At 58.8% G+C, this 25,056-nt stretch overlaps 1 protein-coding gene across 3 annotated transcripts; it reads left to right on the top strand.

Moving 5' to 3' along the window:
* The first annotated feature begins 1,537 nt into the window (after nucleotides 1-1,537).
* LOC101681572 (chronophin) lies at nucleotides 1,538-23,339 on the top strand. Of its 3 annotated transcripts, none has more exons than XM_045083893.1 (18): nucleotides 1,538-1,917; nucleotides 3,026-3,068; nucleotides 3,305-3,409; nucleotides 4,425-4,501; nucleotides 4,818-4,929; nucleotides 5,020-5,096; nucleotides 5,561-5,705; nucleotides 6,221-6,289; nucleotides 6,451-6,541; nucleotides 6,922-7,064; nucleotides 8,007-8,118; nucleotides 8,490-8,571; nucleotides 8,663-8,743; nucleotides 9,400-9,516; nucleotides 10,410-10,507; nucleotides 11,041-11,236; nucleotides 12,273-12,367; nucleotides 21,944-23,339. In XM_045083893.1, exons 1-18 carry the CDS (start codon nucleotides 1,859-1,861, stop codon nucleotides 22,258-22,260), a joined length of 2,019 nt encoding a protein of 672 aa, XP_044939828.1. In that variant the 5' UTR covers nucleotides 1,538-1,858; the 3' UTR covers nucleotides 22,261-23,339. The 3 variants fall into 3 exon arrangements, with proteins under 3 accessions (XP_044939828.1, XP_004743251.1, XP_004743512.2); XM_004743194.3 differs by lacking the exon at nucleotides 21,944-23,339 and adding an exon at nucleotides 13,689-14,607 and having other exon boundaries at nucleotides 1,541-1,917; XM_004743455.2 differs by lacking the exons at nucleotides 1,538-1,917; nucleotides 3,026-3,068; nucleotides 3,305-3,409; ... (12 more) ...; nucleotides 11,041-11,236; nucleotides 12,273-12,367 and adding an exon at nucleotides 17,041-17,664.
* The last annotated feature ends 1,717 nt before the right edge of the window (nucleotides 23,340-25,056 follow it).

Here is a 25,056-nt window from a genome sequence, read left to right as displayed (position 1 = left end):
GGAGGCAGGGCTGAAACAGGGTGGGGACACCCTGTAACCCAGGATTTCCCAGACAGCAAGGCAGCGGCACCTGGTGTCAAGCTGCTGGCTTAGGAGCCTTCAGCTTCCTAATTGTGTACACAGTAGGCTCTGCCCTTTGCAGAGATGGGGGAAACTTAAGCCACCCTGGTGTTCTGGGATCTGGCCAGTGAGGAAGGCGGAAAGGCCAGGAGTAACACCCAGGCCTTGCAAACCCCAGCCCCACGTTTTAAGAAGCCAGGTCTACACTGGACTCTGATTGCTCCTTCCATCAAGGCATTCCTCAAGCCCTGCCCTTTTTCTAGAATCCCCTCCAGGGGACTTCCAGTTGGGGAAAAAGAGGTGGGTTAGGAAACCTTGTCTGGGGTCTCCTTATGCAAGCTTGAGCCTTCACTCCAGTGGACTCCACGCTCAGGTGGCCTCCCAGCTGGGAGGCTCTGACTCAGCAGCAGCAGCTGGGGGGGTTCCCTTCTCAGCCCCTCCCGACTCCCACTGGGCTGGGTGTCCCTTGCGCAGGGGGTGGCGAAGAGCAGCCAGCATCCCGTAAGTGCTCACTGTGTGCCAGATCCCTTGTCTGAGGCCACTGGTCCTGCCCTCGTGCAGTACGAAGTCTGCCCACCCACACACAGTAGGTGCTCAAGTAATCCTCAAACTGAGTTAAAACTCAAAGCAAAGGGCGGGGGGGGGCATGGCAGACCACACGGATGTCCCTCTCCCCCCACCCCTGGGGCCTGGAGGGTACGGGGGTTCAGAGTAAGCAAAGACTACTGTGTGTGGTCCCTCATCTTGTTTGAACAGATATGGAGCACCTACTGTATGCCCAACTGTGATTCGGGTGGAGGGCCAAAGAAAGAACTACTACTGAGTCTGGGGGATGAAAGCAGCGCCCCCATCACTGCCTTACAAGAGGAACGGCAAGGACTCCGGCAAGGACTCCCAAAGTTCGCTGAAAGGAGAGGCTCTACAGATGGTGGAGGCAACTGCTGGGGCTGGGAGGGAGCCGGGTGTCAGGGCGCTGGGAAGGAGGGTGGGCCACCCTCCTTAAAGGGAGACAGGAATAGGCAGGGTCATGGTTCACTCTCCAGGATGGGCAGCTGTCCGGCCCATCAGACCATTAAAGGCAGCAAGTCCAGAGTTCCAGGGACTTGTCCAAGGGCACAAAGCAGCAAGGTGGCCCCAGGAAGCCAAAGTCCCCCAGCCGTCTCCAGCAGGGGAGGAGGGAGGGGTAATCTTTAGCTCAGGTTGGCCAAGAGGTCCTCTGGAGAGGGAGTCCAAGGCAGCATCCTTGGGCAAGCCCAGATGGGCCAGTACGGGCTGGAGAGGCCGGTCCTTGGCCTCTGGCTCCCAAGCATGGAACCCTCCTTGCCTTTAAGAGGGGTGCAGAAGTTACTGAAACCCAGGGCCCTCGGGCCGGCGGGAGGGGTGGAGCCCGGAGTGCGGCCGCGCGGTGGCTGGAGCCGGCTTACCTGCTTCCCGCCACCCGGGTTGGGCGGGGCGGGACCGGGGGGCGGGGCCGCCACACAACCTGTGGACCGCCAGGCGGCCGCCGGCGCGACCGTCGCGGGGACCGGCCGGGGGCCTGCGGGGCGCCCGGAAGCCGGGGGCGAACGAGAAAACAAACTTGGAGAGAGGAGTGACCTGGGGGCCGGGGGCGGAGTCGCGCGCGGAGGAGGAGGGAGCGAGCGGCCGCCGGAGCGCGGCTGGCCCAGGAAGCGGAGAGCGCCGCCCACCCATCCGGGGCGAGAGCGGCGCTGCGGGCGCAGGCAGGCTGGGCCGGGGGCTGCCGGGCCCTCGCCCCCTTCCCCCCCCGTGACCCCGCGGCCCCCAGCCCGCGCCCAAGATGATGAAGAGGCAGCTGCATCGCATGCGGCAGCTGGCCCAGACGGGCAGCTTGGGACGGTGAGTGTCAACCCGCTCCCTCCCAGCCCCACGCTCTCCCCCGCCGGATCCTCGGGGACGTGGAGGGGTGGGAGAGGTCGGGGACAGCCAACCTCGAACTGGCCAGAGGTCTACTCTCATTCCCACGCCTCTGAATGCCACCCCCACCTCTCGGCCAGGGCAGGAGGGGCAAGGTCCTTTGGGGAAGGGGGCACTCCCACTCCTTTGCCTGCCAGGGAGGATCTAGGATGCTGGGTCTTCTCGGCCTCCATGAGCCTCTGGAGCGAACGGTCTTCCCTGGCCTTACTTGTCCCCTCTGTACAATGGGGACAGCTAACCATCTCTGGTTGCCTGGGGGGAAGGGGCAGCGGTCAGTGCCCTAGACTTTGGGGGAGGGGAGGAGACAAGGTCCCGGAGTGGTGTGGTGGGAGGAGGGGCCTGCTTGTCCAGCTTTGTGCCTCTCCCCCACCCCGCAGCCTGGAGGCCTCCAGCTTCTCTATCTTGCTTCTGCTTTTCCCAGCCTCAGGTGGAAACATCCCTGGGCCTCTTTGCTCTCACCTACCCCCCCCCCGGGGGGGCCCCCAGAGCCTATGGGGTGGAGGCCAGAAGTTTGGGGAGCTCCCAGGGCCCATCATCTCTCCTCTTCCCCCTGCATTGGGAGTTTCCCATTCTCTGGGCCCCGAATTGGGGACCGAGTGTCCAGGCTCACATAGGCATCTGTGCCAGGGCCTGCACACCACTCCAGTCCAGAGTCCTGTGTGTCTGACAGCCCAGGAGTCTGAGATCTCACACTTCCCGTTCTTGGGGCCGGCCGGGCCTCCTCTCCCTAGGGTCAGCGCAACAGAGGCTGGGGTGGCTTCCCAAGCCCGCCGCTTAGGGTTTCATCCGCCCTCTCTCAGGACACAGCCCTGGGTGGAGGAGGAAAAAGCCAGAGTATCCTATTCCCGCCCCCATGGAATGTGCTCCGACTGGGATGAGGCAGACAGGCCGGCCACCCAGGGCGGGCCCCTCAAGGAGAGGAGGGGCACTGGAAGCGACCAGGGTCCAGGTGCCCTCTTGAGGGGCCAGGGGGAGGCAGGGGGTTTCCTAACCTGGGCAGCCTCAGCAGAAGCTCTTCCCTCCCTCACAGCACCCCGGAGACCGCCGAGTTCCTGGGGGAGGACCTGCAGCAGGTACAAGCCTGGGCTGGCAGCGGGTGGCAAGGCAGGCCCGCGCAAGCTGTCAGCGGAGGACCCGGCCAGGACGCCACCTGGGGGGGGCCGGGCTGAGTCATTCCCCAAGCTGTTGGCCATGGGGTCTCCAGGAGGAGGGAAGGGAAAGGTGGTTCCTGCTCTGGGAATGAACGGGGGGGGGGGGGGACAGCAACCTCCCACAAGCCACCAACTCTGAGCACCCCCCCCCCACCCAGGTGGAACAGCGGCTGGAGCCGGCCAAGCGAGCAGCCCACAATGTCCACAAGCGGCTGCAGGCCTGTCTGCAGGGCCAGAGCGGGGCGGACATGGACAAGCGGGTGGTGAGTGGGGGTCCCAGGAAGTTGGGGCCCACACAGGACACCTCTACCCAGTGGGAGAGTGAGGTCAGGGCTGGGGTCTCCCTGCTAGTTTGAGCCTCTGGCACACCGAGAGGGTGAAGCCTGCGCTGTCCCAAGACCCCTCGGGCACCCCACTCACGAGGCTCTGTTTTTACCCCATCCCTTCTCCACCCTGGCCCCCGCAGCACGGATCCCCTGAGACAAGGCCAGGCCTCTGACAGCTCCCAAACTTCTCTGTCCTGTCAGCCCCCAGAGCGGAGCAGAGCAGGCCCTCTGAACTGAGGCAGTGCCTGAGGACTTCCTGAAGGAAGTGGCATTTAAGCTGATACTAATACTCACTGGTATTAATCAACGAGTCTGTTGCTAAGCTCTGTTAGCATATTGCCTCATGTCCCGCTGACGACACCCCTAGGAGGAGGCTGCCTTTATTAGTACTTTGTACAGACGAGGAAACAGAGAGGTAAAGTCTTAAGGTCACACAGTGCGTTAGTGGCAAAACCGAGGCTTGATCCCTGGTCTTTCTGACTCAAGCTGGGGCTCTTCCTAACTCTAGATGGGAGTGTTTTGAGTTTAGCAGTGACTAAGTGCAGAGCCACCGATGCCCTGGGGCAGGGGAAGAGCCCCACCCCCAGACTGCTCCCAGGGCCTCCATTCGTCCTCCGTCCAGCTGTGTGACCTTGGGCCGGCTGCCTGCCCCCTCTGTGCGAGAGTACTCCATGGTTTCTTCAGGCCCAGTTGATTGGTTTCTGGGAGAGGGTAAAGATGGGGTGGGGTGACGTGGTCACAGGGAGATGCCACTCTGCCCTGCCTGGCCATCCTCCTTCTCCACTCCCACTTAAGACTGTGGCCCTCTTGGCTTCCCTCCTCCCCTGGCCATACCAAGAGTCTCAGCAGGGGCCCTGTCCCCAAGGAGCCCTTTGTGTGCTTAGGTGGGGTGGAGGGAGACCCGGCAAGTGAGCACATTCATGCTCACAGCCAGACCCTGGCCTTCCTGCAGAAGAAGCTTCCCCTCATGGCTCTGTCCACCACGATGGCTGAGAGCTTCAAGGAGCTGGACCCTGATTCCAGCATGGGGTGAGCATGGACCGGGCCCCAGCCCTCACCCAGAGGTGCCAAGGGGGGCAGATCTGGGCTGGGAGGGGGTCCAGGTGAGGAAGGGCATCCCCCGTGGAAGGATGACCAGGCTGAGGGTCAGTTAGCATCTGTGCTAGGGATAGGGGGGTGGTCAGTGTCCAGGTCAGAGAAGGCTGCCAGGCCTGGGAGGGGGGGTGCTTAGCTGACAGATGAAGGAGAGCTAGAAGGGACAGGGGGTGATGGGGAGGGAGGAGGCCTCACCCAGTGTTTCTGCGTGGGTGTGAGGAGCTGGGCCCAATGGGTGCTGTGTCCACAGGAAGGCCTTAGAGATGAGCTGCGCCATTCAGAACCAGCTGGCCCGCATTCTGGCTGAGTTTGAGATGACTCTGGAGAGGGATGTCCTGCAGCCGCTCAGCAAGCTGAGCGAGGTGATCCTCCCGACTACCCCCCCCCAGCCCCACCCCCTCCCCAGCCTCCTCTGCCCGCTGACCTCCACCCTCCCCGTGCCTCCCCCCTAGGAAGAGCTGCCAATCATTCTTAAGCACAAGAAGAGCCTGCAGAAGCTGGTGTCAGACTGGAACACCCTGAAAAGCAGGTGGGAGCCAGAGCCCCTAGGTGGGCTCCACACCTTGGTCAGCCCCCATAGGCAGCCGCAGAACCCACACTTGGAGGCTGTGGCAGGGCCCGCTGGTGACAGTGTGTGCCCTCGTGTACACACCTAGTCTCTGTGAACATGTGTGTGCACGTGCTCATGCTAGCTGAGGGTGACCCCCCAGAGCCTAGGAGAGCCAGAAATGATCCTCCAAGAGGCCTGGACTGCAGGAAGGCCCCGCCCACCTGGGGCTGGCTGGCTGCGATCACCAAGCCCGCCACCAGGGGGCGGCCTCGAGCACTCATGGCCCCCCAGGCTGAAAAGGAGGCTCAGGGCAAGTGGGGCTCTGGGATGTTAATCCATAAATCCCAGAATCCTGGGCGGTCAGGCATATGGAAGGGACCCTTGGCTCTGGACAGGCAGTGTGGGGGACACTGACCACCCCACCTCGGGATCGTTGTTGCCAGGCTCACTCAGGCAGCTAAGAACTCAGGCGGCGGTCAGGGCCTGGGCGGCGGCACTGGCAGTTACGGCCATACTGCCACGGCCACCAAGATGGAGACGCTGAAGGAGGAGGAGGAGGAGCTGAAGAAGAGGGTGGAGACCAGCAAGGTGAGTGGCGCTTGTGGGTTCCCAGGATGGGGGTGAGGGGCGGCAAGGGTGGGTCCTGTCCCCATTTCAGGGAGGGGAAGCTCTGGGAGGTGATCTGCCTCACTCAGGGCCACACTGCTGGCAAGCGGCAGAGCCGGGATTTGATCCCAGGGAGTGAGCCTCCGAGCTCTTAGCCTCCTGTCTATGCCGCATACTCGGTTCCTGGGAGGCAGGGACCTGGTGTCCTGGCCGCCATCCCCGCAGGCTTGCTGAGTGAGTCGAGGAGCGAATGGTCAAGGACATAAGCACCTCGCGAAGGGTGTGGCACAGAGATGAGGGCTAGAAGCTGTCAACGTCCCTTGGGGGTTCCAGGGGGTTCCTGTGGGCCGTCCCCAAGTGCAGACTATACCCGAGAGAAGAGACGTGACCAGGGCCCTCCACAGAGAGCTTGGACAAGTCATTCACCCCTCTGGGTCTCAGTTTCCCCTCTGGGCCCCAGCCTCACCGGTGCGAGCCCCCCCCTTTCTGTCTCCAAGGACGAGTATTTGGCCGACCTCTACCACTTCGCCACCAAGGAGGACACGTATGCCAACTACTTCATCCACGTGAGTCCCTAGACGGGGCTCCAGCCACTGGAACTCAGGGGTGGACACCAGGGGCCACTGGGACACCCTTCCAGATGTGGGAGGGAGGAGTGTGTTCTTAGGGACTCCAAGGTGGAGTAACTTCCCTCACTCCCTCTGGGGGTGCCCCCCTGTCTCCGCAGCTCATGGAGATTCAAGCTGATTACCATCGCAAGTCTTTGAGCTCGCTGGACACAGCCCTGGCTGAGCTGAGGGAGAACCACAGCCAAGCAGGTACAGACAGAGGCAGGGCCCGGCCCCACACCCCCAACCCCGGCCCTACTCTGGGCCTGTTAAGAAGCTGGCAGATTAGTTCCGATGAGATTTGTGATAGAGAGGTCGTCTGCTACGTAGAGGATGGAGTGAAGGGGCAGGACTGGAGTCAGGAGAACTTTAGGAGGCAGAGGGAGGGAATGGTGGCCTGGACTGGGGTGGCATCGGTGGAGTTGGGGGGGTTCGGGAGAGATGTTGGATGATTTCAGGATCTGTGGTGTGGGTGATTGGGCGGGAGGTGGTACCATTGGCCAAAGCAGTAGGCTTTGCGGATGTCTAGGGGTACCCTGGCTGCCAGGGAGGGGAGGACCCTGGGCCGCTGATCTGTCTCATCCCTGCAGACCCCTCCCCCTTGATGACGGCCACCGCCCTCGGGGTGTATGGGGTGCCCCTGGAGACCCACCTGCAAAATCTGGGCCGGGACATCGCCCTGCCCATCGAGGCCTGTGTCATGATGCTGCTTTCTGACGGCATGAAGGAAGAGGTGGGACCCACGGGGGCAGGTCGGGCCGGAGCCCTGGGGCCCTCCCTCTGTCCACAGCCCCCTCAGGCTGCCCTGTGCTGGTGCTGTGACCCCACCGTTAGAGCCCAGGTCCCGTGAGGCCACAGCCTCCTGCTGCCAGGCTGACACCACCACCCACTTGGGGATGCCCGTGAGGCAGCCGCTGTGCCCTAAGGCCTTTACGTTTCTTGCTCTGTTTAGTAATCCCAGAAACCCCTGCAGGAAGCCTTCACTGGCTGCCTTCTACAAGGGGGAGACGGAGGCCACGAGGAACCTGTGCCCGCGGCACAGGGGAGGGTGTCAGGAAGGCCTGGGCCCCACCGTGCGGCCCCTGCTGCAGGCCGCCGCGTCCATCCGCCTGCATCAGGCGGTCCCTAGTGTGTCAGCTCCATTCCTGAGCCCAGACCCTTAGGGGGTAGAACCTGCTCGAAGGCCAACTTAGGCTTCTTTTTTTTTTTTTTTTTTAAGATTTTATTTATTTATTTGAGAGAGAGAGAGCATGAGAGGAGAGAGGTCAGTGGGGGAAGCAGACTCCCTGCCGAGCAGGAAGCCCGATGTGGGACTCGATCCCAGCCTCCACGATCATGACCTGAGCCAAAGGCAGTTGCTTAACCAACTGAGCCACCCAGGCGCCCCTTAGCTTAGGCTTCTTGACGGCGCTGCCTGGCCTCTTCTCTCCCTCCCACTACTAACCAGACCCCTGTCTCCCCACCTCTTCGCCAGCTTCTCCCAGATCTCCCACTTTGGGCCAAATCCTAGACCTTGAGAGCAAGGGCAGCTGTACACACCGTGGGCCCCACAGCGCCCATCAGACTGGGGGGGACATGTGCCCCGTGACTGCCGGGGGCCCACCCCAAGTGAGCCAGGGCATCCTCCCCTGCCCACCCGTCCGTGACCCCCTGTCCATTTCCTCTCGTACCCCAGGGCCTTTTCCGTCTGGCCGCGGGAGCCTCAGTGCTGAAGCGTCTCAAGCAGACCATGGCCTCGGACCCCTGCAGCCTGCAGGAGTTCTGCTCTGACCCCCATGCCGTGGCAGGTGCCTGCTCCCTGGAGCCCCGGGAAGAGGGCTTTCCCCCCCGAATCCCTTCCTCTCAGCTGCCTGGAGCACTCCCACCCGTGGTAGTTTGGCTGAAGGCCTGGTGATCGACACCTCAGGACACACAGGGGTCCGTGGAGGGGGAGGGGAGGGCTTGGTGATGAACTCCCTTGCATGCGTGGACATCTGGCTGGGAACAAGTCTGCCAGACGTCATCATTTTCTCCAAAAGGCCCAGGGCCCAAAGAAATGATCAGACCTGGTCACGTCAGTGTGAACAGGGCCTGGTTCCTAACAGATGCCGAGTGCCGGGCACCGGGGTGGAGGTGGGGGCCTCGGGAACCGTGTCTGAAACTCTTGCCACCACTTCAGGTGCCCTCAAGTCCTATCTGCGGGAGCTGCCAGAGCCCCTGATGACCTTTGACCTCTATGATGATTGGTTGAAGGCAGCCAGGTGAGGTGGGAGGCAGATGGGGATGCTGGAAACGGTGGGCCTGTGGAGGTGGGTTCCTGGACTGGCTCACCAGGTCTCTCCCCATCCCCAGCCTGAAGGAGTCAGGGGCCCGGCTGGAGGCCCTCCAACAGGTGTGCGGCCGCCTGCCCTGGGAGAGCTTCAACAACCTCAGGTGAGCCCAAGCCTGGCCCCTCATCCTAGGCAATATTCGGAAACCACAGCCAAGACGGGCTAGTCATGTTTTTCCTACTAGACACTGAGCTAAACGCACTCCTAAAACCTTTGAAGCCATGCCACTTGGCTTGAAGTTCCCACCTCTGCTGCTGTGTGGCCTTGGGCAGGTGGTCTGACCTCTCTGTGCCTCCGTGCCCTCATCAGGAAAACACAGAGCACACCTGTTCCTACCTCACAGGGCAGGGAGGAAGATTCTCAGCTTAGCTCCGCGCCCCACACATGTGTGGCACTCAGCAGGTCAAATCATTTAGCTATTAAAAAATTTTAGGGACACATGGGTGGCTCAGTCAGTTAAGCGTCAGCCTTCAGCTCAGGTTATGATTCCAGGATCCTGGGATTGAGTCCCACATTGGGCTCCTTGCTCAGCAGGGAGCCTGCTTCTCCCTCTCCCACTCCTCTTGCTTGTGTCCTTCTCTCGCTGTGTTTCTCTCCGTCAAATAATAAATAAAATCTTTAAAAAGAAAAAATAAGGCATCCTGAGGGGGACCTTTGCCACTCTTTGGAAACCCCAGGCTGAGAAAGTCTCGGGCCTCAGGGGCATCACTGGGTGTTCGTGGCCCTGTCCGTGACCGTACCTACCTTCTGCCTCCCCAGGTACCTGCTGAAGTTCCTGGCACGGCTGGCCGAGGAGCAGGAGGTGAATAAGATGACCCCCAGCAACATCGCCATCGTCCTGGGGCCCAACCTGCTGTGGCCCCCAGAGAAAGAAGGGTGAGGGGAAGAGGGCAGTCCCCCCGCCGACCACAGCCGTCTGCTGCTTACTTCTCCCCTGGGCCTCAGCTTCCCCATCCTTGCAGTGGGTTGAGTTCCCCATCTCAAGGCTTGCCGTGAGCAGCGGCCCAAAGGGAACGTGGACCCCACAGGGTTTTGGAGCGAGGCGTCCCGGGTGAGAGTGATAATGGGGAGCTTGGAGTGTGGGGTGCCCGGAGATCTGGTTGTAGCCCCACCCCCTCGCCCTTCCAGAAATGCCTTCAGACATCACTCTCTGGCTCTCCATTTCTTTATCTGTAAATTGGAGAGAAATTATACCGACTCTGAAGGGGTTTTGCTTTGGGAATTAGACAATGAATGGAGAAATGGTTTCCAAGCTGTGAAGTGCCGTGTGTGCTATGGGAGGGGTCGTTTCAATGCACCTGGCCACAGAGGGCAGAAAGATTTCATTCATTTGCTGAGGATGGTTACTCGGTAGAGGCTCCCTAGATCCCAGAACTGTGAGGGAAAGGGAACCATCCTGCCTAGTGAAGCCTGTCACGGGAGAAGGAGGGGGAACGGGCCTATGAGCGACACACTGGCCGCCCACTGGTGGTCTGCGAGTTTTCTTTTTTTTCTGAAGATTTATTTATGTGAGAGAGAGAAGGTGTGTGAGAGACAGAGCACGAGCGGTGGGGAGGGAGCAGCGGAGGGAGAGGGAGAAGCAGACTCCCCGCTGAGCAGGGAGCACGACCTGAGTTGAAGGCAGATGCTTCACCCCTGAGCCACCCAGGTGCCCGTCTGCGAGCTTGGTGAGAACAGGCACTTGATCTCATTGGGCCAGAAAGAGAATTGGGCTCATGAAGACTTTACTTACGAAATGGACCGCTCGCTTTTGTTCCCTTTTGCTCCAGGGACCAGGCCCAGCTAGATGCCGCCTCCGTGTCCTCCATCCAGGTGGTGGGCGTGGTGGAGGCTCTGATACAAAAGGCGGACACCCTCTTCCCTGGAGGTAAAGCTCCTGCCTTTGTTTGGTTTTGTTTTAAGACTTTGTTTATTTGAAAGAGAGAGAGCTTGAGAAAGCAGAGCTGGGGCAGAGGGGCAGAGGGAGAGGGTGAAGTAGACCTTCCCTGCTGAGCAGGGAGCCAGATACAGGGCTCCAGTCCCAGGACCCTGGGATCATGGCCTCAGCCAAAGGCAACACTTCGCCCACGGAGCCACCCAGGCGCCCTGAAGTGCCTGCCTTTGTGAACGTGTCCCTCTGCGCCCTCCTCTGCCCAGCTCGGTGCCCTCCAGACTCAGCTCAGTCCCTGGCAGCTCCATGAACTCACTACGAGACCTGGAGCAAATTGCTTCTCTGTTCCGAGCCTCAGTGTCTCATCTGTAAAATGGGCATGATCCTGCCTACCTTGCGGGATTATTGTGAGGCTCGTGTGGGAGCGGGAAGGTGAAACGTGGGCCACGGAGTGTCAGGGGAAAGGGAAGGGAGGGCCTGACACTGGCTGAGGTCCTGGAATTTAAGACATGGCTTCCTTCTGTCCGCAGACATCAACTTCAACGTGTCAGGCCTGTTCTCAGCCCCTGATTCCCAGGACAAAGTCAGCCACAGGCCAGAGGCTGAGGAGCTTCCAACGATTGCTGTGGCCACCCCAGGCCCTGCTCCGCCCCCGGCCCCTGCCCCTGCTCCTGCCCCAGCTCCGGCCTCGGCCCCAGCCCCAGTCTCAGTGGCTACCAAGGAAAGGTAAGGACTGACAAATAGGAATGACCCCGTCTTTGCCCGAAGACATCAGCCTGAGGCATCATCTCAGGGCTTCCAACAATACCTTAGGAAATGTAATTATTGTGTTTTAATCCCAAATACCAGGTTTCCCCAATTGGAGGGGGTGGGATGGAGACTCGGGAGCGATATTCCTCCCCGCCTCTGATGTGTTCCCTTGTTCATCATATGGCTCTTTACTGAGCACCTACTGTGTGCCGGGCACTGTTTGGGGTCCTGGGGATTTAGGGAACAAGGGTGCTGGTTAGCTGGAACTTATAAATACCTTCCAGTCTTCTCTTTGAGCCTTTCGATCTGGAAGGGCTGCATGGTCCCCTGGAAGTACCCTGGCTCTGTGCCAAGCAGGCATGGCTTGTTATCGCACAGTGGGGGCCCAAACGGAGACCTTCCCTAGATGAGCAAGGCAGACAAAGGTGGCCCTTAGCACTTGCTTTCCCGGGGCAGGGGAGAGAGAGTCACCGAGCCCACCGACAGATGGATGCTGTCATGCCGGGCAGTGACTCGTGCCCTCATAGGAGAGGGGAGCAGGTTGGGGAGCTGGACTGGGCGGCTGCTTTAACACAGGATCCCTAAGAGGAGCCAGTGAGCAGAGAACTGGAGGGAGCCAGGAATGAGCCGTGGCCTCCCCTTCCGCTTCTCAGCCGCTCTCTGACTTCTAGTGGCTAAAGCATCCAGTGATGTTCATTCAGATGGGGCTTAAAAGCCCATACAGGCCCTGCGCTCCACCCACCTTCCTGGCCCACGGGAATCCAAGGACCCTGTCACAGTGTCACACAGAAACCAGGGCTTCCCTAGATGCAAACCCTGGCCAAAGCCAGAAGCATCCTCTGGGGGAGAGGGGGGCAGCCTGGGGACAGATCCCAGGCCCAGCCACAAGGTGGTGGGGGACAAGTCTTGGGAGAACCCAAACTCAGCCTGTTGGCTGGGAGTCTCCCCACGATTCCAGGAGACCTCCTGGGAGGTGGCCAGGCCTGACCCTGACCCTGTTCTTCCTTCCTAGGGCAGAGTCTGAGGTGCCCCCCAGACCAGCCTCCCCCAAGGTCAGTAGGAGTCCCTCAGAGGCAGCCACTCCAACGGAGGACATGGCTCGGAAGAGTAAGTTGGCTTGGGGAGGGCGAGGGGAAAGGCGGGCAGGGAGCGGGGCTGTGTTTTCAGACAGCTGGCGAGGCCAGGAGTCCAGGCAGCCAAGAGCTCAGGTTTGCTGCCTGGCACTCTGGGTTCAGATTCCAGCTCTGTGACCCTGGGCAGGTGACTTCACAGGCCTGCCCCTCCTCCCCTGCGTCATGGAACAAGACCCACACCTGCCTTGTAGGGCTGTTTGTTAAACGCTGCTGCCTAACCCTACCCGGCACACAGCTCTCGCTCCGTGAAGCTTAGCCATCTCGGGGTGGGCGGCTGAGGGGTCCAGTCTGTCAAGAAGTCCAGAGAGTGGAGCCAATACGAGGGAACATGGGGTGGAGGCTTCCAAGGGCAACGAAGTGGGGGGAGGCAGTGGTGGTGAGAAGAATTCTGGAGTTCCTCTGCATCCCTGTGGTGCCCACACCTGTTGACTTGGCCTAACGCCAAGGCCCAGGGTTCCGATGGGGAGTCACTGCCAGGGACCAGGACCCTTGGGAGGGCCCAACCAGCCCATGAGGCCCTGGAGTTTTCTACCTGGGGGTACAGTGTAGAGCCAGGAGCAGCCGTCAGGGCCTCTGGACCAGCAGGAGTTGACAAGTCACAGAGGGACTGTCCTGCAGGATGGGGTGTCTAAGGATACGTGTGCACTGGGGCACTGCACTTCAGGGGCCCGAAGGTTCTCATGCCAGCCCTGGGAAGTCCAGGCTTGCTTCCCATCTCACCGATGAGGAAACTGAAGACCCGGGGGGCATGATCTGCCCCAAACCCACAGTGGGAGTGGGAGGAGGTGAGGCTGGAACCAGAGTCCGGGCCTCCTGGCCTCAGCCATCTCATGAGGTTGGAACCGTGCAGTGGGATCTCTGAAAACTGGGCTGGAGGCCTTCTGGTGGGCTCCCAAGAGGCGAGCGAGACCCCAGAGTCAGGGGGGACTGCCAGCACTTCTTTGTTCAACAAAGACGTATGGATATCCACTCTGTGCCCCCAACACTGGGCTGGGTGACCCCACACAGGACGGCCTCTTCCCGTTTACCTGCTCCTCAGGGAGTCAAGCAAAATTAAAGCGGACATGCTCCCTTCGGAGGGCAGCGAGGCCTATGAAGAATGTACAACAGGAAACTATGACAGTACCTAGAGTGGGACGGGCGAAGGGGAACTCTAGCGAGGGTGAGACCCATGGAGGGAGGCCTAAGTGAGGAGGAGTCAACCATGGAATAGAGTTCCTGGCAGAAGGAATGGCAGATACAAAGGTCCTGAGGTGGATGCCTAATCATCTCCCCACCCCATCCTTCCTCCACAGCCAAGCGCCCAGCGCCGGCCCGGCCCACCATGCCGCCCCCCCAGGTCTCCAGCACACGCTCCTCCCCTCCAGCTCCACTCGCGCCCCCCGGCTCGAGCAGCCCTGTGACCCCCCAGGCTCTGCCCCGCCGTCTGGTGGGCGGCAACCTCCGGGCCCCCACAGTGCCACCCCCATTGCCCCCCAATCCTCCCCAGCCCGCCCGGCGCCAGAGCCGGCGTTCACCAGCCTCCCCCAGCCCAGCCTCCCCTGGGCCGGCCTCCCCCAGCCCCGGTGCAAATGTGCAGGTGGACCTGGGGGTGGCCCCAGAGGATGGAGGGGCCCCTGAGGCTGTAGGCAGGGCCTCTACTCCCCCCGCTATCCCCCCTCAACCCCGGCCCAGGAGTCTCGCCTCGGAGACCGACTGAGCCTGCCGCCCCTCGCCAACAGCCTCTCAGCATTTCCTCCCTCCCACCTGTCCCCCCAGGACACGGCCCTCGCCCTTTCCCGGGCTGGGGGCCTTCAGCCTTTGCATACAAGTGCCTCGGTGCCCGCTGGGTCGGCCCCCATGGCAAGGAGGACTCAGGACAGTCCTCCACTTCCAGACCCTTTTCTCTGTAGCTGCCCTAGGCTTGGCGGGGGGGCCCTCACCCGACTCCCAGCTCTCTGGCAGGGTCCCCGGGGAGCCGCCAGAAGGAAGGAGGGGCTTGCCTGTTCCAGATAACAGGACTGTTATTTTTCTCTTGCCAACGTATTGTTTTTAAGGCTGGCAAATAAATTATTTTGGACAAAACTGGAGCAGCTGCCCCCATGATCGTCGGTTTTTTCCTTTCTGCCCTCAAAATAAAGAAACCACTTGCGTGAAAGGGAAGATATTCCCTCTTCTTTGCTGTCTTCCATCTTTCTTGTCTGAAATAAAAAGGGCCAGCGTTTTCAGCGCTTACTCTGTGCTCTTCCCCTGTGCTTTTCTGTGCGTGGTTTTTCCATAGAACCCTCTCCCGGGCAAGTGAATCCCATCACCTTTGACTGGTTGAGTAGAGACTGAGGCTCAGAAAGCGACCTGCCAGGCACACAGTAGATGAGGCACGGACGTGGAATCAGGACCCGTGTCTCCCTGATTCCAGAGCCTGGGTCCATCCCTCACAGCCCGAGCAATTCACTTCTTGGTGCTCCGGGAAACAGGACAGCAGTCTCTACCCCAGAAGTGTCTTGAGGATTACACGAGACATTCCCGTAAAGGCCCGAGCACCAACATTGCACACACAAGTGCCCTGTAAACGCTGGCCGCTGTGGATGTCGGTGCCCCCAACTTCTGCTGTTCCCAGAGTGGGGACAGGTAGGGCTCCCTCAAGTAGTAGAGCTGGATCTGTGTGCAGACCACGGTGGCTGCTCGGTGTGGGAACCTGGGCCAGGCCCCCAGCTCAGCCCTATGCCCAAGGAGCTCCTGGGAACAGACATGCAGGAGAGCTGACAGTCAGAATTAAGTATGATGGCACTGGGAGCCCACGTCAAGCCAGTTAGGGGCCCACCGGCTAACCCAGACTGTGTGTGGAGGGCACAGGAAGGCTTCATGGAAGAGGTGGTTCAAAGAGTCTTTTAGGGGCACCTGGGGGGCTCAGCTGTTAAGCGTCTGCCGTCAGCTCAGGTCGTGATCTCAGGGTTCTGGGATCGAGTCCCGCATCATCAGGCTCCCTGCTCGGCGGGAAGCCTGCTTCTCCCTCTCCTCTCCCTCCTTGGGTTCCCTCTCTTGCTTTCTCTCTGTCAAATAAGTAAAAACTTTAAGGAAAAGAAAAAAAAAAAAGTCTTTTAGGAGTTGTCCAGGTGAAAAAGTCAGGGAAGAAGGAAGAACAATCCAAGCTAAGGAAAGCACCTGAGACAGGAGCAAAAGGCCAGGGCATGGGGGCGCAGGAATTATCTGAGCCTCAGAGAGGGGGGACAGGATGGCTTTTTGCAGGTCTTTGGAGCTCTGATTGCTCCTGGAGGCCAGGTTTTCAGCGCCTTCTCAGAGGTTGGCTGACAACTTGGAATTGTGACACAAGCCTCCCCAGATGGGGACCAAGGCAACCAAGTCACCCCAATCACTGTCCTGGGCAACTGGGTCTTCTGTCCCCCTCCATTCCCTCCCATCCCCAGGGTGCTGAGTGACAGGCTGCCTCTAGCAGCTTGGTGACCTAGTGCCTCTCCACCCTGGCCTGGGGTGTTTTTAAAAAAGCCCAAAATATCTCGGCCCCACCCAAAACAAATCAGAATCTCTGGGGTGCAGCTACGCTTTAGTGTTTTTTAAAAAAATATTTTGTTTAGGGGCGCCTGGGTGGCTCAGTGGGTTAAGCCGCTGCTTTCGGCTCAGGTCATGATCTCAGGGTCCTGGGATCGAGCCCCGCATCGGGCTCTCTGCTCAGCGGGGAGCCTGCTTCCCTCTCTCTCTCTCTGCCTGCCTCTCTGTCTACTTGTGATCGCTCTCTGTCAAATAAATAAAATCTTTAAAAAAATATATTTTGTTTATTTACTTGTCAGAGAGAGAGAGAGCGCACACAAGCAGGGGGAACACCAGGCAAAGGGAGAAGCGGGCTCCCTGCTCAGCAGGGAGCCTGATGCAGGACTCAATTCCAGAACCCTGGAATCATGACCCGAGCTGAAGGCCGAAGCTTAACCAATTGAACCACCGAGGCGTCCCCACGCTTTGGTATTTTTAAAACGCATTTGTCAAAGTCATCCAGCCGTGCATTTAAGATCTGCGCATCCTACTTGTATGTAAATTATATCTGAAAATACAAGTTCCCCAGGGGGACTCTACCAGCCAGCGCAGAGAACGACTGGTCTAGGCCAAGGACCCTGGAGTTTGAGAAGACACTACGTGCCTCTTTCCTATCGTCATACCAACACGCTTCTCTGGACTTTGCTCAGAACTGGAGCATCCAGGGTTCAGAGGGCAACGAGATTTGACCCAAAGGCAACAGCTCCCTTAGCATCTCTGCTTCCTCCCTAGCAACCAGCTCTCTGAAGCTTCTGATTGGCTGGGGAACGCAAGGGCGGCTAATCGCTCCAGATTTTCTATTCGTAACTCTTTATTGGCCAAGAGGAACGTTAGTCCGTCCTGTAATTGGCCAGTCGGGGTCGAAACTCGGCGGCGACTGGCCTAGCCGAGTTTGGGGACGAGGCGAGGGCTAGGTCTTCATTGGTCCCCTCCCCTCGGCGGCGGCCGAGATTTACCCTTTATTCCAGGTCCCGTTAGGTCGAGGCCGCGCTCCTCTCCGAGGTACTTGCCCCCATTGGCCCACGGGCCAGGCCGTAACTCCGCCCCCCAGGCCCTTCCGGCGCGCCGATTGGCCGCTGCGGGGCACGGGGCGGGCTGCGGGTCGGCGCTCCGTGCCCGCGGAGGGAGAGCGGCGCGGCGCGGCGCGGGCGTGCGGGCGGCCAGCCGGCTGCATGGCGCGCTGCGAGCGGCTGCGCGGCGCGGCCCTGCGCGACGTGCTGGGCCGGACGCAGGGGGTCCTGTTCGACTGCGACGGGGTGCTGTGGAACGGCGAGCGCGCCGTGCCGGGCGCCCCGGAGCTGCTGGAGCGGCTGGCGCGGGCCGGCAAGGCGGCGCTGTTCGTGAGCAACAACAGTCGGCGCGCGCGGCCCGAGCTGGCCCTCCGCTTCGCGCGCCTCGGCTTCGGGGGGCTGCGCGCCGAGCAGGTGTTCAGCTCCGCGCTGTGCGCCGCGCGCTTGCTGCGCCAGCGCCTGCTCGGGCCGCCGGGCGCGCCGGGCGCCGTGTTCGTGCTGGGCGGCGAGGGGCTCCGCGCTGAGCTGCGAGCCGCGGGGCTGCGCCTCGCGGGGGACCCCCGCGAGGACCCGGGCGAGGCCCCGCGCGTGCGCGCCGTGCTCGTGGGCTACGACGAGCACTTCACCTTCGCCAAGCTGAGCGAGGCGTGTGCGCACCTGCGTGATCCCGACTGCCTCCTCGTGGCCACCGACCGCGACCCGTGGCACCCGCTCAGCGATGGCAGCCGAACCCCCGGTGAGCGCGGGGCTGGCGGGGAAACCGAGGTGGGGTGGCGACCTGCGCTCTCCCTTCCACGCCTGGGGAGAGGGGCGGGGAGGGGGTGTCTACAGGTGACAGGTGGGGACCTGGAGAGACGTGAGGGCCGGTCCCACCCTGCAAGAGCCCGGGCGAGCTTTGTCATGGCCACGTCTGTTAATTCTTCAAACTGCCACCACTGGAGGGGCAGCAGAAGGGCCCCTATACGGCAGCTGAGAAAACTGAGGCCTGTTGTGGTTCAGGGGGTTGCAGGCGGATACCCAGCCCTTGCTTTCCTGAACCTGTCTCAGGGACCCCTGTCATTTTGTCCCCCTCACCAGTCAGGGGTTGAGGCCGGAGTGTTGGAAACAGCCTGAAAGGACTGTGTCCCCCCGCCCCGTTGAGCTGTTGGAACACCACTGGCAGCCGCTGATTGTAGGGGAGTGTGTGATGAGCATAGGGAGGTGGATGGAGTTTGACCTGAGTTCCAGTTCGAGCTCCAGGGCTCAGTAATCTGAAGTTACATAACCTCGGAGCATCGCTGTCCTGGGTGTAAAATGGGAAGGCTCTCCATGCCAGTTTCCTCCCAGAGAAGAGTGATCAGGGTGACTGCCAGGCACATAGTAGGTGTGGGTTGTACCCAGACCCCTCTCCTAGTATTACAGAGTTTTGTGAAGTACCTTGGGGTTTGTTCTTAGTTCCAAATTACTCCGGAAGTGTCCCATTTCTCGGTTAAAGAAACTGAGGCCAAGAGAGGGGAATTGAGCTGCCCCAAAACAGGAGGACCTGAACTTGGCTCTTGTGGCCACCCCACCCCCATCCAAGGCACCCTTTACTGCTGTCATCTGGGTATTCAGGCCTTCAGAGGAGGCAAGAGCAGGTGGAGGCTCCCACATTTTGGAGGGTTTGAGTTAGTCAAGAACAGATGGTAGCAGCAGCTAACTGCCAGGGGTAAGTGTGTGTGGACAAGTCAGTGCCCCAGCCAGTAGGCTGAGGGTGGGGACGATTTCCATCACGCCCTGCTTGCTGGCCACTGATTTAGACTGTCACTGATACCAAATCCTGGGGGAGTGGGTCTGGCATTGACAGAGGAATAGACATGGTATTGTGATGGGGTGGCAAGGAGGGCCTAGAGTCAGGCGGATCTGGGAAGGGTTCCTGGAGGAGGCATCCTCCAGGGCAGGGCAGTCGGGGATGAAATGTGGAGCCGGGCGTGGGCCATGGCAGAACTGATTCCAGGCCCAGAATCTATAATGCTAGGCTAGTTCTGTCCTCGCTTTGTTGCAGACCTACTTGCTGCATATTCCGGTCTCCCCAAAAATCCAAGCTGAGGGCTCTGGTCAGGGCTTTCTGCTGTCGCAGCTGCTGCCTGTCCTGGGCCATGCTGTGAAAAGCGAGTTACTCCCTGAAGGCTTCAAAGTTCGGGTTAAGACTGTGGGTTAAGAGGCCCCCGACTCAGGAAAGGTGGGTTGGAGGAGCTGGAGACCAGCCAGGCCCTGCCCATATGGCTCCGCCCCTTTCATCTCGGTCCCCACCTGCTGTGTCGCACAGGCCCAGTTGATCTCTCCCACGACCTAGAGGGGGTGGTAGAAGCTTGGCTATAACACGGATGTCCTGTTTGTACATAGCTGAGTGATGTGGCTTTGAAACAGTGGTATAAAAATATTAATAAAGGCCCCAATATGTATAAAATCTGAAAGAATGCAAGTCTGTCACCCCAGTGCCTCCATCCCCATCCCCTGTGGGTCTCCTAAATTGTGTGTTTACCCTCTTGCTGCATGGCAGCCACTTGAACTGGCAAATAGAAGTGCCTGCTGTCTTAGAAAGATGTCACCACCAAAACGTGTCAGCCTTGGATTACAGGATGTTGTTGTTGTTGTTTAAAGATTATATTTTAGGGGCGCTTGGGGGGCTCGGTGAAGTCTCTGCCTTCGGCTTGGGTCATGATCTCAGTCAGGGTCCTGGGATCGAGCCCTGCATCAGGCTCTCTGCTCAGCAGGGAGCCTGCTCCCCCCGACCCCCCTGTCTGCCTCTCTGCCTACTTGTAATTTCTCTGTATCAAATATATAAAGAAAATCTTAAAAAAAAAAAAAAAAGATTTTATTTTAGAGAGCATAAGAGCAGGGAATGGGGCAGAGGGGGAGGGGCAGAAGCAGGGGGAAAGGGAGACCAGACTCTCGGTTGAGCACAGAGCTGGACATGGGGCTTGACCTCACAACCCTGAGATCATGACCCGAGCTGAAACCAAGAGTCAGACACAAGTGAGCCACGCAGGCGCCCCACATTACAGCATGTTCAGTGAAGTAGCATAATGGTGGTCTGAGGACAGAGCTATGTTCTTAGATGCTTCTACTAGGACGCTCACTCCCCTAGGGTAGACACCGTGTCCCTCACGCTGCTCTATGCCCAGTGCCTAGCAGAGTGCCTGGCGGGTAGTTGGGCCTCAGTAAATATTAGCTGAGCGGATAAAGTGGGACATGGGGGGCGCCCAGGGTGATCAGCTCCATGGTGGTGGGAGAGGGCATTGCTGATGCAGCTGAGACCATTCTGGAGGTGAGAAAAACACTTTGGGGTGACTCACTTGAGCCCTACCCATCCTGGAAGGAATTTCTAACCAACAGGGCAAAAGGCTTTTCTTCCCTACCCACTTACCCGAGAAAACAAACAAGCAAGCTCTAGGTCAGATGTCAGGCAGAACCTCCGAGCAGAGTTGCCCTGGGCCAGCTCGTGACCTGAGTCAGGTCATGTCCTGATCTCGTGACACTGGGGAATTTCCCCCTCCTCGTGTGGGGGCTGGGCGGGCCGAGGATTCTTGCTATTTGTGCCCACTCTTCTGTTCTGTAACTTTGACTTAATGCCACGGAATGTCCTCCCCTGTGAAGGGAGACAAGACCCAGAGCGTTCGGGGGGTCTGCCCCGTGTTGTACCGATGAACGTTTGATAACTGGGCGGGGGGGGGACTTGATCTATACCATTTCCCAATCTCTGTGGTGATAGCCAGGTTCAAGTCTGCAACATTAAGTCACTGAATGTGGAGTTGGGAAGATCTCTGCACAGCATTATATAGTATTTCCATCATTATAGATGTAAAGAATCTCCAGAGCATAGATAATGGCAAAATACTTAGGAAGTAATGAGCTTTGAGACTTTATTCTCTTTATTTTAAACATAATTAGACCATCAGTTTATATAAGTTGACTTTTCATAGTGGCTTTCACAGCGAGCTCATGAAATCCCTGAAAATGAAACATTCGGCGCTCCCAAGCCAGGACAAACTGTCCCAGCACATGACTGGGTCGGACGCATCTGAGCACGTACCCTGTCTCCCATTATGAGGCTGTGCAACCCTGGATAAGTTACTTAATGGCAATGAGCGGTCAGCTTTCCCATCTGTATAATGGGCTTCCGTGAGCAGCCAGCACAGCCCCTGGCGCGTTAGAATGTGCTCAGTAAATTGCGATCCTCATCATCATTGGTTCAGGGACATTAATGTGAAGGCTGAAACTTGCAGCACAAGGACGGGCCTGTGGGACGGACACAGTGGACTTATTGTGCAGGGGGCCGCATGGTCCTGGGCTGAGAGTCAGGACTGTCCTTTTCTAAACAGTCTTCCTATTGTTAAACACTTGGGCGTGTTCACAGTTTTGCTTATTATAGCTACTGGGGCCACGGACATCCTCAAGCATGTCGCTTTTTGTCTCCAGCTTGAATTCTCTCCCTGTGATCACTTTCCCGGCCACCGAGGCTGACTGGGGCCAGGGGATGAGCATTCCTGTGCCCTGCCACGTTCTAAAAGGGCTGTGCCCGTCTCTGCAGCCAGGAGCCCCCATTCTCGCAACAGCAACCACAGCTCCTGTTTCCCAAGCACTTGCCCCTTCAATGCCCACAGCTCCTCTTTGAACGTAGGCCTGACTTGGATCCCCCTGTTCCAAGCAAGGACTGACTGAGCCAAGCCCAGTTACATACCATATGGCTCATTCAGCCCCTGCAGGGCCATATTAGAAATGGGGAAACTGAGGCACGGAGAGGCACAATGGCTGGCCCAAGAAGGGTGGAGATGATGAGGTCTGAACTCAGGCAGTTGGTTGCAGGGTCTGTACCTATACTTAGCGCTATGCTAAGCCTTAGAAGACTTTTAACTCATTTCGGTGCCTCCTCTAACCCCCCATGCCAAGCGACCTCCCTGGAAGTCCAGCGTCTGAGCCTGACTGCCCCTCCCCCACGACCCCCCCCCTCCCCTCTGCCACTGGGCACTGACCACGTCTCCATCTCCCTGCAGGCACCGGGAGCCTGGCTGCTGCAGTGGAGACGGCCTCGGGCCGCCAGGCCCTGGTGGTGGGCAAGCCCAGCCCTTACATGTTCGAGTGTATCACCGAGCACTTCAGCGTGGACCCCGCACGCACGCTTATGGTGGGCGACCGCCTCGAGACCGACATCCTCTTCGGCCACCGCTGTGGCATGACCACTCTGCTCACGCTCACAGGCGTCTCCCGCCTAGAGGAGGCCCAGGCCTACCTGGCATCCGGCCAGCACGATCTCGTGCCCCATTACTATGTGGAGAGCATCGCGGACTTGATGGAGGGGTTGGAGGACTGAGCCCATGTGACCGGCACTGCAGCCCCATCCCTCCCCGACCCTGATCCTGTAGATGGAGGCAAGAGGCCAAGAGCTGCCGGCTCCTGGGCCCCGTTTACTGCAGCCTGGTGGGGTGGGGACCCAGGGAAGGAGTTAGGGCCCTCGCATCCCCTCCCCGTGGTGGGTGGGCACTCTGCTGTTCCAGAAGCTGTCTGCCCCATCATCCACCAGTTCGCACTGGCCTGACCCAGCCAGGTGGCCTTATTTCCTCCCTTGTGACCTCCCCCCTTGGAAATCTGGGCCTTGATGCTCACTGAAGATTTCCCCCAACCCTGAGCACTTAACCCCCTACGCCCTCCCAGACTGGGGTGAGGGGGGCGGGGTTTGCCTCTAGAGCTGTACCTGCCCCTCCAGCGGCCTTGGGTTCCTGTTGACCAATCAGAGGCCTAGGTAACCAACCTGCTCCCTGAATGGACCAATCAGAAGGCTAAGTGAGAGTGACCCATCGATGGGTCTGTCCTGAAGGGTTTCATTGGGAACCCAAGTGACAATGACTCTTTGAAACCCGTCAGAAGGCTAAGTGACAATGCGCCTTTAATGTCCCTGGTCCTGAGTTGGACCAAGCAGAACACCAGGTAATAATGACCTGTTGGTCTCTTAGATCCTGAAGAGAACCATTCAGAAACGGAGACATCGTGGTCCCTTGACAATCCGGATCTCACTGGACCAGCTATGGGTCCAGATTTCCGTCTGTAAGGGTCCAAGGGCTGAAGACACCCCTCCGCAAAGGCGGTGATCATGGGGTCCACACAGTGGCTCTGCGGGGGTCTGTAGTGGAGCGCCCCGCCTTTCCCTGATGATGGTACCGGTCCAGCGTAGACGGTGGCCATGGCTCCAGAGGGCGGGGCTTCTGTGTCCCTCCCTGTGCCATCCGTGTTTGCTGTGCCACCTGCCCCTAATGCCCACCCCCCTATTTATTTATTTATTTGTTTGTTTATTATCGTGTGCCAGTGATGGTGGGAGTGGGGGCTGGGCCTTCCCACTGCTTCCACCCGTTGTAACTCGTCCTCCCGTACTTAATAAAGTGCGAGCGGAATGTCCGTGTGGGCTTGTGTGTGTGTGTGTGTGTGTGTGTGAGAGAGAGCAGCACTGTAGGAGGAGGACCCGCTCCCCATGACCGGTCTGCACAGACCTGGCCCAGTGAGTGCTCCTTTCTCCTGCAGGAAATGACCCACCGCAGGCCCAGAGCATTTTTCTGTGTGTAGTACTTACTGCCCTAACCCCACGGCACTCTGGGCCTCATGGGGGCTTTAGATACCAATGTGTTTCAGGCCTTCAGAAGACAGCGAGCTTGTCTTACTGGGCTCATTTTATCACTTGGGGAAGGAGGATTAGAAATGGCGGCGTTAGGGGGCGCCTGGGAGGCTCAGTCCATGATCTAGGCTCGGGTCTTGATCTCAGGGTCATGAGTTCAAGCCCTGCTACTTAAAAATGATGAGGATACTCTAAGAATGTGAGGTTAACTTACACAGTGGCACATATCTAGAAAGCCTGATCTCCCGAGGCAGGATTTGAACTGGAGTCGGCTGATCCATGAGGGGGCAGCTCCCACTCCGCCTGGACTGACGGGAAATGGTTCTGTAAATGTTTCCCTCACTTTTAAAGAAGTGCCTGGATGGAGGAAGGAAGCATTCTTCTGGGCTTTGGGTGTGGAAGCTGTTGCAGCCATTCTGTGATCGTGAGGCCAACCCCACATACTTCTCCCCTCACGCCTCTGCTTCAGGTGGCAGAGCAGGAAGATGGGAAGAGCATGGTGGGGACCAAAACTTTTTTTTATTCTTTTACAAGATTTTATTTTTAAGGAATCTCTACACCCGATACGGAGCTCCAACTCACAACCCCGAGGGCAAGGGTCCCATGCTCTACCCACCGAGTCAGCCAGTGGTCCTTCCCCAACTTTTAATTCGGAAAACTTCAAACAGGTAGAAAAAGTGCAAGAACAGTACAACACCCGTATGCCCTTCCCGTGGATTCCCAGTTAATATTTCAGGAAGCTGATGACACCAGTCCACAAAAGGAAAGAACTCCTTCCCACTCCACTCCCTGGTCTCAATTGTTTTCCTGGTTTTGCCATCCCCCTATTGACTCGCCTCTTGGTGACCAGAGGCCTTAGAGGGAATTTCTGTTGACTGCATACATTTTTCCTATGGAGGTGGCTTTGAGGCTAGGGGCTGAAATGCAAATTTGTTGAAATCAGCTTGGTCGAGCACCAGCGTCCTGCCCAGCACTCCCTTGATTTCATTTTAGCTACTACGGATAACCATGACCAGGGGATGATCTATGGGGCTCTTTTTCACATTTCCTTACATGTCCGGTACACCGAATGGGGAGTCGGAGCCATCTCTAAATTCCATTGGTCACTTATACCATGAGTAACAGTTCAGCACCGATGCCACGCAGCTCTGTGGCCACCCGGGAATCAGAGGTTCCCCTTCCCAGCCCTGCCTTTCTCTTCCCAAACCACATCTTTCCATGAGCCTGGGCAGTTCTAGCAAATCCCACTCTTCTGATGCCAACTAAAACGGAAAACTTTCCTCTACCCACAGAACACTTCTGCCACCAAAGGTGTGGGTTTTCTGCACCAAGCAAGTCTGTAGTTTTAGGCAGACCCCCGCTACGTGTCCTAGAATTCAATTCAACTCTGGCATTAAGTCAAGTTCATGCAGGCCCCCCAGCTTAAGGGTTCAATCCCACAAGACTCCCTGCCCATCCCCCTTCAGATGCCATCCCTAAGTCCCCAGGCATCACTTGTGCCTC

This window comes from Mustela putorius, unplaced genomic scaffold (assembly GCF_011764305.1).
Source record: "Mustela putorius furo isolate JIRA1106 unplaced genomic scaffold, ASM1176430v1.1 tig00000738_pilon_pilon_pilon, whole genome shotgun sequence".
NCBI lineage: Eukaryota > Metazoa > Chordata > Mammalia > Carnivora > Mustelidae > Mustela > Mustela putorius.
This window is presented reverse-complemented; position numbering and strand designations above follow the sequence as displayed.